At 40.7% G+C, this 19,437-nt stretch overlaps 1 protein-coding gene across 13 annotated transcripts in view; it reads right to left on the bottom strand.

The window, feature by feature from the left end:
- The window catches only part of TNS3 (tensin 3), a 202,319-nt gene that overhangs the window by 78,572 nt on the left and 104,310 nt on the right, over positions 1-19,437 (bottom strand). For 11 of the 13 annotated variants that reach the window (XM_038127953.1, XM_038127947.1, XM_038127943.1 and 8 more), the window contains 5 exons: positions 16,183-16,295; positions 14,490-14,550; positions 14,258-14,333; positions 1,448-1,577; positions 433-498 (listed from right to left, as the gene is read on the bottom strand). In XM_038127953.1, coding sequence (XP_037983881.1) covers positions 433-498; positions 1,448-1,577; positions 14,258-14,333; positions 14,490-14,550; positions 16,183-16,295 — 446 coding nt within the window. The remainder of the gene's footprint in view (positions 1-432; positions 499-1,447; positions 1,578-14,257; positions 14,334-14,489; positions 14,551-16,182; positions 16,296-19,437) is intronic. The other 2 variants (XM_038127944.1, XM_038127957.1) reach the window with 2 other exon arrangements.

Here is a 19,437-nt window from a genome sequence, read left to right as displayed (position 1 = left end):
GAAAACTACAGCTGTATCTCTTTATGCTAAGCTGAAGACAGTCCAAACTTCAATACTGCAAACATAATCAATTATGACAACATCCAAAAGAGGTTATGGGATAGGCCACTGCTGTCACTTATGCTGAGCCAAACCACCTACTATCTATGTTTTACACAGATACATGAATATTTTCTACATGGTGTAGCAAGTGTTCTGGTATAGCTTTAAAATAAAATCTGGTGACTTCTATGCTGATATAAATGCAGAGTCTTTATTAACTTTTCCAAATTTAAACCAGTAACTAATATATTTTAATGAAAAAGTAAAATTTCAGATTTTTTACAAGAGAAGTGGAGAAAATAGGAAAAACTACTTTTTTTTTTTTTTTAAAAGTGTATTTCAGTATGATTTATTTTCAAATTAGGCATATTTTTGGTTCTCTATGCTCACCTTGAATTTTCTCTGGAGTTCCTGAAAACACTAATTCCACCTTGCTGTAGTCAGGGAAACGGTCATCTGAGAACAAAGGACAGGAATTCAGCAAGATGTTTCCCAGGAGAACAGTTTCAGCTCACTCAGAAATCAGGATTCTCTACAGCTATCTATACATGCCCTCATCACTCTTCCCTTCCCACTTGCAGGTTAGTGATCTAGTTTTAAAAGCCATATTCTTTGTGCCACACATTCTCCGGAAAAGACCACATAAATGCCAGCTGGAGTTTTGCTTGCTTTCTAGAGCAGTCAAAGTAGAAGAGATGTACAGTTCCTAACCCCTCTCTAGGCAGTAGACAGACGTGGCTTATAAAGAAAACACACCCAGGAAAATTAAAATTGTTCCCCATATTGCCTAAACCACAATACTTGACCACAAAACTTTTGGTATCCTTATGCTGCATGCTGCAGGAAAATATCCTTGATTTTAGTTTGCTAGTAACATGGGCTGAGGAAGTTCCAATCCTGCATATAAACACAATAAAACTGACGATATGATTTGGAAAATATGAGGACTAGTGTGACACATTTTCAAGTGTGTCTGAAAACTGTGTCCATTCTTTGACATTCTGAAGCATATTAAAAGACTCAGACTATGTCACAAACACATTATCAGACGTTACGACTGTTTTCACTAGCCAGATAAGAGAATTATTTAGCTCATCTTATTTCCTTCAATGGTGACATAGAGAGTCACCATTTAAATGAGGGAGAACGTGATAAGGACTGTGTAGGAGTATCTGAATTATTCTGACAAGTTAACTTGCTTGAAGAGCTTTTCCTGTCATTAGAGTTTTACTGGTATTACACACTACAATTTAACTAACTCAAAGCAGTCACCCTTTCCCCAGAAATAAGTAAGGGAAAAAAGAAAAAGAATCCTTTTGAAAATGAGTGCTGAAGAAGATCATCACATGCATATGTTTGCACGCCCACACATACACACATCCAACCAACCACAGAAGACAAGTACCTTTGTTGGCATTATCCAGATCTTCTTTGCCAAACACCAAGCCATGTCCTTGAATAGCTCCAGTGTGAAACTGAAGGCGAAAAATCACATCACGAGTAGCTGACCTATATTTTTTGTGATAACACTTTATCTAGAAAGACAGAGCAACGTTTTATGTCAGATAGTATTTTCTTACAATTCTGAACAAATGTGTATATTTTAGTTGCTAATTAAAGCAGCCACAAGACAATTATTGTAGACACCTCTGATGTTGGAACAAGCAGGGTATGTGTTATTCAATCCTTTAAGATTACACAGGCCCAAGGCAAGACAGGATACTTCTGGATATGTAAAAAATAATAATCACTATTTTCATCATTATCAGTCACCCATCAGTAGGTTATGAGCCAGAATCACAATATCTGTGATATTGCACACAATTTGTGCACAACATTGAAATGCTGAGCTGTATAAAGACTTCTTCCCTACCAAGTTAATTAATTTCAGTACACCCTTTTCAAAATAACTGAAGTATATGAGGACTTTTCAAAGCAAGACTACAAGCTGATTATATCTATTTTAGGACTTGTAAAAAACCTGCTCTAATGATAGGATCTTATTTTAAACTACTGCAGGAAGTTGACAGTAGTTTTCACACCTTGGCTAGAACAAGAACTCTGCAAAAACATCTAGTATGAATTTCAGTAGCTAAAAGTGAACACCATACCCATTCTCTAACACCAGCTTCCGTTAGACAAAACCTATGGATATTTTACCTACTAATTCTCTGGCTCTACTGTCATACAAAGGCAGTCAGCATACTTACAGGAATATGTAAAAATTTTGGCAATCTTAGTTACAGGACTGGAAATTTTGTTATACTATCCTAATTATATCAGGATTTTATGATAAAGCAGATATTACTGAAATGCATTAAAAAGAAAACAAATATCACTTTTATTAAAGTCAGAATAAGAAAAGCATCCTAGATAGAAAACACCAAACAACTGAAGAGCATATGGTTACTCAAATGAAATAATGCAAGAAAAATGTAAGAGCTTACGAAGGATGCTTCTGAAAGTTGGGGTTAAAACATGGTAATGAAATTCTTCTCAATACAGAATTTGAAAAATCTAACATAAGATGTTACTATCTAGCCTTCATTATAGTAACCTCATGATATCCTAAATTCCAGAAGTTAATCAGTACTCACCATATACCTGGCACACAGGACAACTTCTGAAATATTTCAGCCCATATACCAGAAATGTTTTCTTGTCAAGTATTCTGTATGCAAATCACATATTCCTAAACCATTATAAGGGCTGGGTGACTCTCTATGCATATAATCCCTATTTCATCAGAAAGCGAGGAGGTTGTTTGTTAGTTTGTTTTAAGAAAATCCCCTACAGTATATTGGCAATACCAGGCAAAATAGTATTTGCTTCTTTCTTTAGACAGTGCTTTACATGCACTAGTTGTGTATACACCCCTGTTAAAGGGATCTACTTCCTTTTAGTCCAACACAACTGCCAGCATGACTTGACTACTTAAATTACCAAAAGGTAAGGTATGAGTAACAGTTTGACTGCTTGAGTCAATAAACAAGTGCTCAATCTCCAGCATGCTAAGCAACTCTGTAAAGACAAAACACCATCATAAAGGATGAAAAAGGCAAGTTTGCCTAGAAGTTAAAAATGGACAGGAATGGAATTAGAGAGCCCTGATAAGAGATATTAGAACTAAATAGTTGGGATTTTTTTTTCTTTATCATCTAGAGATGGGGCAACTGAGAGGTGTTTTAAAAATTTTTATTTTATTTTCAGTCTGCTGAGAAGGTTGAGACTATACAGATGTTATAACTCATGCCATCACAATCAGAAGCCTACTATTTCATAATTACAATACACTGTAAGTGTTTCTTGGCCTATCAGCTTTTTGTCACACTATGATGTAGATGCTTTAAAGCTAATCATCTAAAACTACCCCTCATGGGTCTCTGAAAATCTATTTCTCACATTAACCTGCTCCAAAATGTAGAATTGGTATGAAAGTAACTGTGATAATTCCATGTAATTGCATTATGTGAGCAAAAACACTTGAAAAGAGCATCTTTAAGTATATATACATTCATCCATAATTTAAATTTGGGCTTTACACAGTTGATGGATTTACTCAAAATGTACTGTCTTTTACATAATCTTATTTACAATAATGCTGCATGAGACAGGGAGTTCCTCCTTCTTTCTACTTTCTAATTCAAAGTACCAGCCTTGGATTTAATCTAACTTTAATTAAGTTAAAATTAACTTAATTTTTGCCCTAAAGAACTTACCTACAGAGAATTGTAATTTTTAATGAAAATCTGTTCTCTGTTAGAATCAGTAATATTTTACCTCTATATCCATAGACTAAAAATATCTTTTAGTGCTCAGTATGCATAATAAACTTTCAATGAAGTCTAAGCATAACTTTGAATTCTGACTTCACTACCTTTTGATGCCATAATCAAGAATTAATGCAAGCCACTGTAATGTGTTGGAGAATTCCTATATGCATTTGCAGATGTCAGTGCAGCTTTTCAACAAGTGCATCTGTTCTGTATCACCACATGCTATTCACATAATGTTAACAAATTCCTGAAATCTAAGGCAAGAAAGGATATTTACCTTTTAAAAACAAATAAACAAACAAAAATGCATTTCAAAACCTTAGTTAAACCTTTTGGAATTGGAGGTGGAGCATCTTACAGATCATTATTTTTGTCTGATACCACTGAAGATTTTGCTTATACATAATTAAAAATATTCAAAACTGAAATCTTTGTTTAGGAAATACTGAAATGTTGAAAAAGACACTGGTTTGCTCAGATTTATCTCAAATAATAGCATGAGATTAGGGAAGATTATCTCTTTTTAAATGATGCATTACTGAAAAGCTACATGCTCTTTTTCCGTTCTAAAATCTGATTTGAGAGATACTGAGTTTATCTCAGTCTGATTTAGGCTGTGATCTATTCCATTTCCTTAGGCACCACAGTCCTTCAAAAACTAACAAAATGTCCTTAATTTGAAACTCTCTCAAACTTTCAGAGTATACCAATTTATAACAGTATATTTAAGAAGTGTTTCTCCATTTTTCAGTGAAAGAACAAAGGAACAATATACAGAACTGAATGGGGAGGTAAAATTTTAAAAATTATCTGATACCAAAGACACTGTTGTGGTTTAGGAATGGTATTCCTCAATTCAATGTTCCCACTGAAACACTTCAAACCACACACCACTCGACCACACCCTCTCCCTTTCACCCCAGCAGCAGGCTGAAGAGAATTGGAGGCACAAAAGATAAAGATGACAGACTGAGATAAAAACAATTTACTGAAAACAGCAGTGAAATAAGACAATGAAAAGTAAGACAATACTAATAACAGACTGTACAAGAAAAAACAAAAACAACAAATGACTGAGTCATATACAATTGCTCAAACCTCCCCCCCAGAGAATCCCCAACAGTGCCCAACTGCTTCTTCCACCATGCAATCCAAACCAGAAGGAAGCCATTCCCCATCCCAAAAAAATGACACAAGGTGGTATAGAATAATAACCTCTGTGTCCTAGCCATGCCCCTTCCAGCTATAGCAAAAATTAAAACTGTCCTGAACAGGACCAGGATATTATCCACCCCTTATTCTATGCCATCTACATCATGCCTAAAACCCACACCTTCCATCTACACACACACACACACACACACATATATATATATGTACATACACACACACACACAAGCACAGGTATCATTTCCATAGCCACCGGCGTAATCCCTCCATGTTGTCTGCTGAGTTCATTCAGTTCATGACTGTGACTTCCATCTGTCCTAGGAGTCTTCTAGGGCAGAAGAGCTGGTGTGCTTTTGTGCTGTTGGGTGGCTGCAAGCTGCATCAGGAGCTCATAACTGGTGTATCTGGAGCAGTCCATTCTCACTGTTTATGGCAGTTATGACATACAATGGCAGTGTCATTCAGCAACTGACATTATACAATTTAATATTACTGTTCTCACCCAAAAATCAAGTCCCCTTGAAGTACACACCACATTTTCCCTGTACCTCTACATTACACACCAAGTGCATCCAGGTCCCTGAGTAAAAACAATCTCATGAATGGGTTTGCCTTTGCTTGAAGTAGAACTTATTCAAACTGTCTTGCCTAACATATTCCTCATGCACCACAGGGTCTTTATTCCCTCCTGCAGTATGTGGAGGTTTTGATTGGGCAGGGCCAGCTCAATTGGTAGAGTTCTTGTGTTAACTTACCAGGTGGCCTCTGCTGCATCCCAATGTTTGAAGGTCTCACCATCCATTGTTTTCAATGTGGTTTTACCAGTCCATTGTAATGTTCTGTTTTCCCAGAGGCTGGTGCATGATAAAGAGTATGATACACCCACTCCATACCACTCTGTCTGGTCCAGGTGTCTATGAGGCAATTTTTGAAATCAGTTCCCTTGTCCAACTCACTTCTTTCTAGGGTGGCATGTCTCCACAGGACTTGCTTTTCAAAACCAAGATGGTGCTGCTGGCAGTGGCGTGAGGCACAAGGTACATCTCCAGTGCTTGCCTTGGTGGGTTTGCCAGAGTGTGATGCAATCGATCTGCCAGACCTCCTCATATTTATATTTTGACCATTGTCCCCCATACCACAGGGGCTTTACCTGCTTGTCCTGCTTGACTGCAGCACATTTCACAGTTATGGATAACCTGAGAGATAAAGCCCATTATTAAATCCACCCCTCAATCACAAGCCCATCTGTATGTTGCATCTCTTCCCAAATAATCTGAGGTGTCATGGGCCCACCAAGCCAGAAATAATTCACCCTTATGTTCCCAGTCCAGATCCACATGAGACACTTTAATCTTGGCAGCTTGATCCACCTGTTGTTGCAACATTCTTCAGTACCCTGACTCTTCAGTATGTGTGCGTCTACATGAGGTACTTTTGCAGCCAACTTCTCTATCCAGGCAGCAATGTCTTGATATAATTCAACAGCCCAAATAGGTTTACTTCTATGCTACCAATTAATCCTTTTCCACTGGAACAGACACCCCCACAGAGCACTTGCCACCATCCCTGAGTCAGTGTACAGGTAGAGTGCTGGCCATTTCTCTCATTCAGTGATACCTAAAGCCAACTGGATGCCCTTCAGCTCTGTGACCTGATTTGATCCACCTTGTCCCTCAATAGCTTCTGCAACTTGTCACATAGGACTCCATACAGCAGCTTTCTGTTTTCAATGTATCCCTACAATACAGCAGGAACTGTTGGTGAAGAGAGCATATTGCTTTCATTTTCTGGTGCTGATTATATAGTGAGACCTCCTCAGCATGTCACCTTCTCCTCCTGCTTCTCTGATGTTAATATAGAATTTTTGCCTACAGGCCAGTTTGCGCTGACTTCCAAAATCCCTGAACAATTGGGGTTTCCTATTCAAGCTAGCCATGTGATCAGCATGACTCACTCCATGAAGCGTCAGTGGCATGTGTGAAATATTCTTTGGATGTCCAACCCAGCACTGGCAGTTGAGGTGCCAGGAGGAGCTGTGCTTTGATGTCAATCACTTCTGAAGCAGCTCAAACCCCTTCATAAGCTGCCAGGATCTCTTTTTCAGTAGGGGTGTAGTAGGCCTTGGATTCCTGACTCTGGAACCTTAGGGCTTGTCCTCAGGTCTCCCCAGATACCTTTTGCCAGACACTTCAGGAAAGACCATTCTTCCCAGCTGCGGTATAGAGCACACTTTTCACATCTTATCCTGTCTTGACTGGCCCAAGGGCTACTGCAAGAGCAGTCTTTTGTTTGATCGGTTCAAAAGCTTGTTGTTGTTCAGGACCATGCTTAAAATCATTCTTCTTCACTTGATAGAGAGGTCTTACAATCTAACTAAAATCTAAAAAATACATCCTCCAACAACCTATATAAGCTAGGAAAGCCTGTGTTTCCTTCTTGCTGGTTTGTGGGGGCATAGCTGCTGGTTTTTTGCCTACTTCCATTGGAACCTGACAACACTCAACTTGCCATTTCACTCCTAAAATCTGAATTTCCTGGGCAGGTCGATTGACCTTACTCTGCTCAATGGCACAGCTGGCCTTCAGGAGGACCTGGATTATCTTCTTGCCTTTATCAAAAACTTCCTCTGCTGTGTAACCCCACAGAATGATGCCATCAATGTGTTGCAAATGTTCTGGAGCCTTGCCCTTTTTCAGTTCAGTCTGGATCAGTACATGGCAAATAGTGGGGCTATTTCAAGTCCCGGAGCAGTCCGTTTCAGGTGTAGTAGACACCCCTCCATGTAACATCAGATTGTTTCCTGCACTTTTCTGCTAAAGGAATGGAGAAAAATGCATTAGCAATGTAAAAAGTGACACCATTTTGCTGCCTTGGACTCCAGTTCATAGTGAAGTTCCAGCATGCCCAGCACAGCAGCACTCAGAAGTGGTGTCCACTCTCCAAGGGACTTATGCACTGGCCATACAGGACTATTAAAGGGTAAGCGTGGCTTGTTGATGCTCCCTGGCTCTCTGGAGACTACTCATTTCATGAATGGGGAATCATTGTGGCAGCCGCTCTCTGGTCACAGAGAGCAGCAGGCACAACTTTCCCAGGCATTGTCCTGGGGAAGGCTGTGAGAAGATCAGAGAAAAGAATGAGAAACAATTCTTATCTTCACTTGCTGCACCCATTGTTGTGAACATCTAGAATGTGTTATGGAGATTTGTTTACCAAAGGGAGATTTATTAATTGGCCAATGGTGATGGTATTTGGATTCAAGAACCAATAGGGTCCACTTGTATATGACTGTCTGTAAGGGATATGTTTTTCTTAATAAGTATAGAATAATAAAGCAATTGATCAGCCTTCTGGAATCATGGAGTCAATGCTAATTATTACCCAGCCAGGGACACCATGCTACAACAAATCATGGTGTCACTGTTTGTTGCGCTACTGTCAAGGGTACGTTGTGTGGTGGTAGTGACCAATACCTATTGTTTTTTGACTCTCAGAAGTCCCACAGCAGAAGGGTCCTCTGAGAGACCAGGCAAGGTGTTCAGCTGTCCAATTTCCTCTGTCTCCACAGCAGCTCTGTAGACACCAAAAGCCCAAAGATGCCCTTTTGGGTCCTCAAAATACCCTCTCCTAAGGTAATCTATGCCAATGATACACAGGGTCTCTGGACCAGTACAGCTGGGTGTTTTTGCCATTCATTCCCAGTCAGGCCCACTACAGCTTCCATTACAGTCAGCTGTCACCCTGGAAACAGCAAAAGATTCTGCCCCTACATATCTCGACGGCATCAGGGTACATTGTATGCTGTCAACTAAAACCTTACACACATGTGGGTCTGATGTTCCAGGCCATGGGATCCATGAAGTCAAATAAATCAGACTGTCCCTTTCCCACATGGATTTTCATAAAATATCATAACTACATTTCACCCTTCTTTATATAATTAATTAAAAAGAAAAATGGTGTTTGTAAATTCCTCTGATACGCTCTTGCAGAAGAGAGAACAAACACTCATCATGAGGTTTATCTGTTACCAATCGAAGCCTCAATCACTGCTGATGTGGAATGATCAAAGAAATCCTTCACCTGTAGAATATCAAATTCTATTATATCACTAAGACAATCTTACAATATAAGAAAATGCAAAAATCCATGCAAAGAATGTCCATTATTTCAAGTCCAAACAGTTGAGATTCAGGAGAAAGTGTCCATGGACTGAAGATGTTCCTCTTTGACATCTCTGAAAGTCCTTTTTGTCCTGAAAGAGGTTTGCAGAAAGTTGAAACAAAGAACTGCTAAAGAAAAAACCCATCAATAATTATCAAAAATCCATTGACAGTTATCAAACAATTTTTTAAAAATTTCTGAAATGCCCTTAATTGAACCACTTGGGCTGAGGCTAAAGTTTTTGGCTTTTCAATGCTTTTGAGCTGCCTGCTCTTTCAACTTTTCTTAATATAATTTTTTTTCCCAACGTTTCAGAAAGAGCAGCAGCAGCAGCAGTGGCCTCTAGGGCCCTGCGGGGGCCCTGGGCCCGGTGGTTGGACCAGGGAATCCAAACCCGGCCCACAGGCCGGTGGTCCAGGTCCAGGTGGGGGAAGCAAAGTTTCCAACCCCAACAGCAACTGGGGCGGAGGCCCTGGCCCAGGAAAACGAGCCAAACACCCAGACCCAGCCAGTGAGGCGGGCTCTGTGTTCTCAAAACCCAGTGTGACCATGCTGCAAGTGCAGGTGTGACCCAATGCTTCATCCCCCCAGCACCACCGGTGCACACCGGCAGCTGTGGGACAGAAGGTTTCCCAGGGATGTCGATCTTGGATCTGGGATTGTCCTGACCCTAAAGCAAATGAGCAATGCTCACTTTGCACTGTTTCTCTTTGCCCTGCAATACAAATGCCACTGCTCCCACTTTCTGCCCCTCGGCACCACCCCCGCTTTGGGCTCGGGGCCGGAGGCAGAGCCTTCGGGAACCCCCTCCCCCACGCCGCCAAGGTGTGCGGGGGGAAGCAGGCATTCCAACCCCCAGTGAGAAACTCCCGACCACCCGTGAAAAATGCCGTGTCCCAGAATGACACTGAGTTTGACAGTAGTGACTCTTGCAGCAGCGGCTGTTACCAGCCGAGCTGGACCACCTTCCCCACAAAGGGAGAGGCTGGTCGCCGGCACCACCGTCCCAGCAGCAACCACAGTGAGCATCGGGGGTGGCAGGACTGGCTCCGGAGACGGTTCCGCGGGCACCGCGGCCGCAGGCGGGGGTGGCGGGCTGAACGCAGGTGCTTTGGCATCATCTCGCACTGGAACAGAGTCGACGGGAGGCGGTTCGGGGTCATTCACAACTGCAACTTCCTCCACCGGTGCGGTGGGTGAAGGCGCGGCCGCCGCAACCTGAGCCATCACTAGCTGTGTTGAAGGAACGGCCGCAGGCGCGGACAGCAGAACCGGAGCGGGCACGGGAGGCGGCGGGACAGCCGGCGGGGGAAGCGGCGCGGCCGCGGGGCCGTGCTCCCTCTCTGAGACGGGCGGGTGTTTTTTGCCGCTGCAGTCATTCGCGTTGCCTGACAACTGGAGTGAAGTCGCGAGAGGCAGTGCTTCTGCGAGCGGAATGCTGACTAACTCCACTGGGGAACGCGGCGGGGCCACGGCTGGGGCTGGCCCGGGAGGCGAGGGGACAGCCCGCCGGAGCGGGACCCGCAGGGCCCCCAGGGCTGGGCAGGGCAGAGAGAAAGGCGGAGGCGCCCAGCAGCCCCCCTGCGAGAAAGGAGGGGGGGTAAAGGCAATTCGGTGAGAGCAAATGCCAAAGACGTAGAAAAAGCTTTTTCTTCAAGTGTGGGCAAAGCTTCAGCCCCCCACGACTCAGGAGCAGAAAAAAACAGCAGTTTGTGTCCTTGAACAGGCTTCTCTCCTGCCGGATCTGGGGGAGCTCCAAAATGCTCCCACCACCAAAGCAGGAACTCCGCCATGGAAGCCCTTCATGCCAAAACTGCCCAAAGACACCTGAAAGAGGGGTAAACACTTGGCAAAGGAAATCCATAGGTAACAATGTCGTTAAAATAAAAATCCATGTCCTCCCAGATGTCTAAATCAAGGGAGTCTTTGAGATCCAGAAAAAACCCATGGAATTTTGTCCAGCAAAAGAACTCATAAAAATGTGCCTTCACTACTCTGATTCTGTCCAGACTTGCCCAATGTTGCCAGAGAGCAACAATCTCCTCCTCTGAAGGAGAGAAAGAAACTTCCCTTTCTGAAGGTACTGTCAGCAAATTGTCCACCCACATTTTGCGAAGGGCAGGATTTTCAAGAAGGGAAAAGTCAAAAGTACCTTGAGACATTGTGTGCCCAGCTTCAGCAAGCTGCTCTGTGCTGTGAAAGCTTCCGGACATCTTGTCTGGGAAGTTTGTGGTCAGCCTTGGCTAGGAACTCTGCCCAAATTCAGGGTCTTCAGTTCTTCAGCTCCAGGCTACAATCCACTTCTGTGGTCACTGGGGTAGTGACCATCAATGCCACACGGTCAGAGGTGACCATTTGCCACACGTCCGGGGTCACCATTTGATGTGGTGGTTTTCAGGGCAGTTAGGACTTGGTGAAGGGGAGGAGAGATCTTGATTCCATTTCAGAAGGCTGTTTTATTATGGTATATATATTATATTTAAAAAGACCACACTATAACTATACTACAAAGAACAGAGAGGAAGATTCATCAGAAGGCGAGACGGAATAGAGAGGAATGAATAATAAAGTTCTGTGACTCCCAGAGAGTCCAAGAGCTGCTGCCCCCTTGATTGGTCAGCAAGTAGAAACATTCCACACTGACCACTCAGGAAAGCACCTGCTGCATTCCACAGTAGTAGATAACAAATTGTTTACACTTGAAGCTGAGGCCCTCTCAGCTTCTCAGGAGAAGAAAATCCTAGCAAAGGGATTTTCATAAAATATCATAACTAAAAATTAGTTCATATACAGCAATGGTGCACTTCCTAGGAACTTCCACCACATGTGGTATTTGTGTACACTGGACTTCATCTGGATTTATAGGGAATTGCTCATTATTTGAATCCTTATAAAGTACCTCCAGCACAGCTAATTCTCTCAAGTACTGGATACCTATCTCCATGGTGTTCCACTTGTCTCACTGCACTAATAGATCACCCTTGTTAAGATACATGACACTCCCTATACTTGACAGGAGTCACCTCCTGAGGCCGAGATGCTGTTCTCTTCCCAATCCCAATGTACACATTCCAGGACACAAATCCCGGTTGCTTGGCTTCACTACCATCTGGTTTCATATCATGGGCCACAATATCCCAGTATTGGACCAGCCACGTCACCAGGAGCTGCCCAGCTGGTGGCTGAAATCTTTACTCATACCTCATATCTCACCCAGGGACAGAGATCAGGTGATTATCTCTAGCCCTGCTTCTTCCTCTTGTGGAGTGCCCTACTGCCTCTTCATTCCTCATTATGCCAATTGAATCAGTCTTGGATTTCTTCTTCTGTATAGGAGCAACTGCTACGAGCACATGTTGTTCCCCTGGTTCAGCTGCAGTTTGAGTGGCCACAGTTCCTGTTGATCTGCTTTCCTCCCTTCCCCCTGAGGGTGCTGTCTGGTAATGAGCAATGTCCAATAAACAGCAGCCAGAGCCCAGCACATTGTATAACTTCATTCCTCTCTGGAACCGCCACAGCATTTCTTCTTTTGCATATTTTATCACTTTAACAGAGTCTTGTAGTTGTTCAGGGGTGTACTTACAAACCATTGGAGCAGAATAATCCTTCAGAAGCTGGCCCATTTTCTCCTACCTTCCATGCCACTCATGAAAACCCACCCTCGGGGCAGATCTCTTGAAAGACACTCCTAAAAATCTCCTGTAACTCTAACATGGTGTGAAACAGACTGAGGAGAGTTGTCAGACCTAGCCACAAGAACAAGCTTTCCTAAGTATCCAAGGGGAATTCAAAATTTTCAAAAACTGTTTAAGAGGTCTGAAAGAGAAAAAGGAGGTGAAAAGCTAGGGAAAATCATTCTTCCCTGTTCCCCCCACAAACTGGGTATGATTATGAATGGACTCCCAAAGGTAGTGCTGGAGGTAAGGGCAGGAGAGCAGCACTCAATACACATCCAAATGACCCTCATTGTCCTTGATGTTACCACATCATAAGCTTGTATCACATAGTACACCAACAAAACAATCCTGATCCCTCTCCCTGACCTGAAAAATATCATGAGGTATGGAAATATATATAGTTAGGTGCCACACTACAGGGATAAATTAAGCAACATTGTGACAAGTGGCTCTGGACCTAATGCAACAAAATGCTTAGATGAAATTTGTTTCAAACCCACTCTGGGCAGACCTGTTGCTATCCTAACCCTTCGTGCCTCACACTGGGTACCAAATAAGACTATTGTGGTTCAGAAATGGTGTTTTCCAATTTAGTGTTCCCACTGACACACTCCAAACCACACACACTGCTCAAGCACTACCCCTCCCCCTCTCCCCTGCAGTAGGCTGGAGAGGAGAATTGGATGCACAAACAGTAACAGCAACAACACAAATGACAGAGAGTACAAGTAAACAAAACCTAGACAATTCACACATGATGGCTCACAGACGTCTCCCATTCTTCTTCCCCACTACCTCCCAGAAACCCAAGCAATACCTGAGCACTCCCTCCATCATGCTACCTGACCAGGAAGGAAGCCCTCCCCCTGTCCCTGAAAAACAACATGAGGTCATACAAAATAACCTTTGGGTCCAAACCATGCCCTGTCTGGCATCTGCAAAATTTAACCCTATGCTGGCCAGACCTCGGATATTATCTATTTCCTTATTTGGTATCATACCTTTTTGAGTGCCAGAACAATTTAGAATTACTTAAGCATTTTCTTTGTAGCAGATAGTTTTACAGTTGTGCACACTGCCTGGCAAATTAGAAGGCAAGATATTTTAATGCCAAATTAAGAATACTCCCCCCAGTAATCTTTATAAAGAAAAAATCAATACAGGCCTTACTGGACTTGGTGATGCTATACAATGAGAATGCTGAGAGCAACTGTTTTGAAAACAATTTGCTCCTAAAAACCTTCTTGTTTGAGTTTTACAAGACATTTTATTCCCATGAAAGCCAAAAATGATGACTAAATTAACCTAAAGTCTTCTGTAGTATTTCCAGGCATTTCATCAAATAATTTTTTTTACAGCAAAAAACGGGTCAGACACTATAAACTAAATGTCATGTCAATAGATTTTCATTCCATATAATTAACTCACCATAATATCTCCTTTCAAAAGCTGGGCAGGGTCTATAGCAATGCAGATTCGACTTTGATTTTCTGACCCTATGCTACTTGAGAAAAGAAAAAAAAAATACATGGTTTAAAGACACAAAACCACAAAACAAACAGGAAACCCACAAACAAAACAAAAAAAAAGGCTATATAATTCTGCAATCATGGAAATTTAACCCTAAATTCAAACATAATGGACAATGCTTACAACTTACTATATTCCGGATGTATAAACTGGTTGCATAGCCTGGTATAACTTCAGAAAAGGCCAACAAGCTGAAAAGAATGCAACAAAAATGGGTGTTTTGTAACATTCAAATATAGGAAAACAATTACAACTTGTAATTGTTGTAAAAACAAACTAGGAAGTTTCATGCACATCCAGACTGAGCAAAATGGGACATAAGTGGCAATGCTGGACTGTCAAAATACCCTTCAAAGCAAAATTGGCCTAAAGGTATTTTATTTTATTTTATTTTATTGCAGACTACTTCTGAATTCAATAGGGAGGGACTTTAAAGGATTCTAGAAAGGAAGGAAATAAATTCTGCAAGAAAACAAAATTAATAAAGGAAGGATGATAATGGCCAAAAGAAAGCAAACCCCCAATATAAAATAAAAACATTTTCCAAATAAACAAATTATTTGATCTTCAGATTTGTTTCAAAATTTAAAAGGCCCTTAAATTTCTACCTAGAACAAACAGTACCCTAACTTTATAAAAGCAGTTATTTTAGAAATAAAATCAGATTAAACAACAATGTCAATATAATCATTGCAAATTCATGCTGATTATATTACAAAAGACCAGTGCTGTTTTACCTTCAGATAATAAAAATGCAGAAACAAATCATAAATCATTAAGACCTCTAAGTTCATCAAGTGCAACCATTAAAGTTGTATACATTCACTGTGCTCTAGCACATGATCTCATTCTATCATTTTAATTTTAAATCCACTTAGGATAGCAAGCCACATTGGTAGCAGTTGCGAGGCCACCCTTCAACTACTGTGTTGAGTTCTGGGCCACTCACTTCAAGAAAGACACTGAAATGCAGTAGTGTGTCCAGTAAAAGTCAAGGGAAGGGAGCTGGTGAAGAGTCTCCACACATGTCCTATCAGGAGAGGCTGAGGGAGCTGGGTTGTTTAACCTGGAGAAAAGGAGGCTCAGGGAGACCTTATCACTCCTGCCTGAAGGGAGATTGCAGCAAGGTGGGAGTCAGCCTTTTCTCCTGAGCAACTAATGATACAATAACAGGACATATCCTCAAGCTGCACAGAGAAAGTTCCTTTTGGACAGCAGGAAGAATTTTCTCACTGAAAGGGTTGTTAAACTTGCTAACGGAATGCCCAGGGAGGTGGTGGAATCACCATCCCTGCAAGTGTTCAAGAAACAACTGGACATGGCACATAGTGCCATGATCTAGTTGACAAACTGGTAATGGGGCAAAGGTTGGACTCGATGATCTTGGAGGTCCTTTTCCAAACTAAATGATTCTGTGTAATTCTGTGTAAGTACACCCTATCCAAACAGCCAAACCACACAAAATCCAATCTCAAAACAGAAAAGAGATTATATTTACAATCATTTCCCAAAACAAAGAGGAAATTACTGGAAACCCAACCAGGTTTCCAGATGCTTTACAGTAACACAGACCACAACTGTTCAGAGATAGGCAGACACCAATAGCATCAACTGTTCATTTAACAAAGAACAAGAATTTATTTCACCTGCTCCAATTTTTACTCTTAGAATGCTTCTCTTCTGGCTACTTTATTGGGAATATTTGGATGGATATCAAGGAGATATTAATTCTAATTTGAGATTTATGCAGCCTTTCTAGGAAGTTCCAAAATGAAACAAGACTTTGATCCTACACCCGAATAGGAAAAATTTAGGTAATTTACCTTCCCCAGCATCTAAGTTGGGGATGCCATGAAGGATAACATAGTGCAGGAAAAGAGGGGCTGCATTCATTTTCACAGATCCAGATAGTAGGCCACTTAAGAACTGCACGTATCTGAAAACAAAAAGTTTATCTGAATTATATAACACCACTGATACTAGGGAAATACATTATTTACACAATGGGATTTCCAGATTATGGGTAATGAATAGCATTGTGACAATGCACATAAATTCAAAATAATAATCTTCACAAAACAGCATGAAAAGACACTTTAATTTACCACTGTATTAAATCCATGGCTGTTACATTGCTATTGTTGATATTCTTATTTTAGTTATTTACATTACTAGTCTAAGTAAGAAATTAAGTAGAAGAGACAGTAAAGTCAATTGCTTTGGTACACATTTCTAGTTACAACTGTAATCTTAAATGTCTTTCACAGCAGCATTACATGGTTCCCATCCAATTTACAGTGAAGTCATCTTCATTAAAACAAGACAAAGAAGTGCCCTCATCAGAAATCTTAAGGGCAATGTGGTCAAACAACATCTTCATAATGAGAAGTGATCTCATTCAGCACCAATTTTTCTCAAACATGAGAAAAACTACCACAGCAATGTGAAAATTATTCTATTTCTGCGATTTAATACATGGTTTGGTCACAAGCTCATGAGCAAATACACGCAAGGAAACATCACTGCAGTGTCTTTAATTTTTCCACCCGCTTTGAGTCCCTTTTTTTTCCATGCCTTTGAGAAGATCTTCATTTAACTTTATTGTCAGGAATGTATAGAGGAAAATCACCCTTTTTTCACCTTTATGCACAGATCTCATTAACTGAACTCCTGGCAACACCACAACTAAGGATATCCTGCCAAGTAACAACAGCTTTACTACCCCAGAATGGGGGTTGTGGGTAATTTAAAATAGATTTCATTTTACAGAGAGCTTCCACAGCTCAATTTATTTTAAATGTTAAGAAAAGGCAACTTTTCTTTTTGTTTTCTCCTTCAGTCTTTCTGAAAGGATTTGGTACATCGAAAGCGCAAATTTTACAAATTGATGCACCTAACATGACAAAAAAAATATTGTGTTAAAATGTTTTGCCAGTGACCTCTCACAACTTTAATAAATTAGTTTATTATTATCAATGTGAACATTTTCTCTTTACCAGCTTTTAATTATTACAAAAATTAGACTGAATTTTTGAAAACCTTTCTCAAGGCAGTGCACTTAAGGGGCCTAGAGACAGCTGGCTTATTTTTGAGAAGAGCGTTCAAACATTTATCCTGAAGGTTTGTGAGAATTTTTTTTCATATGAAGGGTCTCTATCTGCATTTCTCATTCAGAGAAATCTTCAACTGCTTATCTGAGAATGGATTCAAAATAGGTCTGGTCTACAGTTACTTTTCTTGCCATTGTTACAGTACCCACCTAGCAGTAGGGAAAAGCTAAGTGACTTAGTGGCCACAATTAATTTTTATCTGGACAAGATTTAGTAGAGAAAAGGTTTCAAAATGTGAAAAACTGGTGTATTTTCATATTTTACAATTTTGAGATACACTTAAATTATACTCATTTATACATCAACTGGGTTTTAACAAGGATATCACTAATTAATTACCCAGCAATGGTTTCAGAGAAAAAGCACATTACAAGGCCACTGACTGATCAGAATGGGAACAAAGGAATATAAAATTATCCACAAATATTAAGACAGCTGGTTTTCCTTTCTCTGCAATAAGATTAGTGGCCACTGCCAGGCCAGGCAAAGGTAGGAGAGGTGAGATTTGGGATAACAGTTCTGACAAACAGTTTGGAAATATACCTCTGTTCTCATGAGAAATGACACTCCTAAGTATGTGTATATGTCTGTAAGATGGCAAGAGCAGCTCAAGTTCAGTACTGGTGAGCAAAGATGTTAACTAACCATCAGTCAAGAAACAAACTGAGTATCTCTGAGGCCCTACCCCCAGCAGTTACCCCCCAGAAGAATTAAGCAAGTGTCCTGGAAGGGGGTATAGTGAAGATAGATGCAACCATTTATACCTAATGTCTAGCTTTAGGGCTCACATACAGTTCACTGAAGTTAGTAGCTACTGAAACTTCCCGTCAATATGGTTGGAAAACTGCCCTGATGCACAATTCAGAGGCTGTGGAGGTTCCTAGCTCTCACGGAAATATGCCTGCTGTCTAGGGCTTCTGGATGGGAAGACTAACAATATTGCTTTCCTTTTGCTGCTATGGTTCACACTTCTCTGTCTGGTAGGCAGCATTCTCAAATCCTTATTACTGAAATGTGATACACATATACATATACATGCAAGCACAGAACTGAAACAAAAAAAAAAAGGCCAGTCAACTTCTACTAATGAAGAGTTTATTTCAAGTCTAATGGAATGCTGTGTTACTATTTTTCAAGTTAAAAGGAGCTGTGCATGTCACCTAATAGGTTAAAAAAGTAACTGGTAAGTTTTTATTTAGAGATTAACAGAACCTAACACCTTACACTAGTTGTTACTACTGGTTTTTCTGTTTTAATTATTAGCAAATTCTTATACTTTAAACAACTTCTAAACTACCTACTGCATACACATGGATTAAGAAAAAAAAATAGTAATTACCAAATGAGACACAGATTATGTTTTATATTCCTAAAAGAGATGCACCTATATCACTATTATTTGTCTGATGGATATCAGTATCTTTTGGTACTGAATCCTTCAATTACCTGTCATAAAAACAAGGTACATAGTGAACCCCAGAACTATTCACTTTCCAACGTGCTTATTACTTTGAATCCTAATTCAACCTTTGTCATACAGACAGACTAAAAAGGTAACACATCCAGATAAACATAATGAATATTGCATGCTTTGACAAACATTTAGTAGCATGGACATGGGGCAAGTGTATAATCTGCAGATCCTCTAAACAAGTAGTAAAAAGATCTTTATTGCACACTAATCAGCACACTTCACATACTCATTATTATACCACAGAAAAATTAGTTTATTATTATCTTGGAACAATCAAGATTGTGACATCTCTTTGTTAATAAACAATGCAGCGAGAATCCATTTAGATAACAGTTTGGTACAAAAGGTCTTATCTGTCTGGGACCACGTGCAGGAACTGAAGGAGAGAGCTCATCAATCAAGGAGTATTAGTATAAGATAAAGTGCTGAGAATTCAGGAAGCACTAGAGGATCTTGTGGAAATAGCCTCCACATAGCTGGGGAAGGATTAAGGG

The sequence above is a fragment of the Motacilla alba genome, chromosome 2 (assembly GCF_015832195.1).
Source record: "Motacilla alba alba isolate MOTALB_02 chromosome 2, Motacilla_alba_V1.0_pri, whole genome shotgun sequence".
Taxonomy (NCBI): Eukaryota; Metazoa; Chordata; class Aves; order Passeriformes; family Motacillidae; genus Motacilla; species Motacilla alba.
This window is presented reverse-complemented; position numbering and strand designations above follow the sequence as displayed.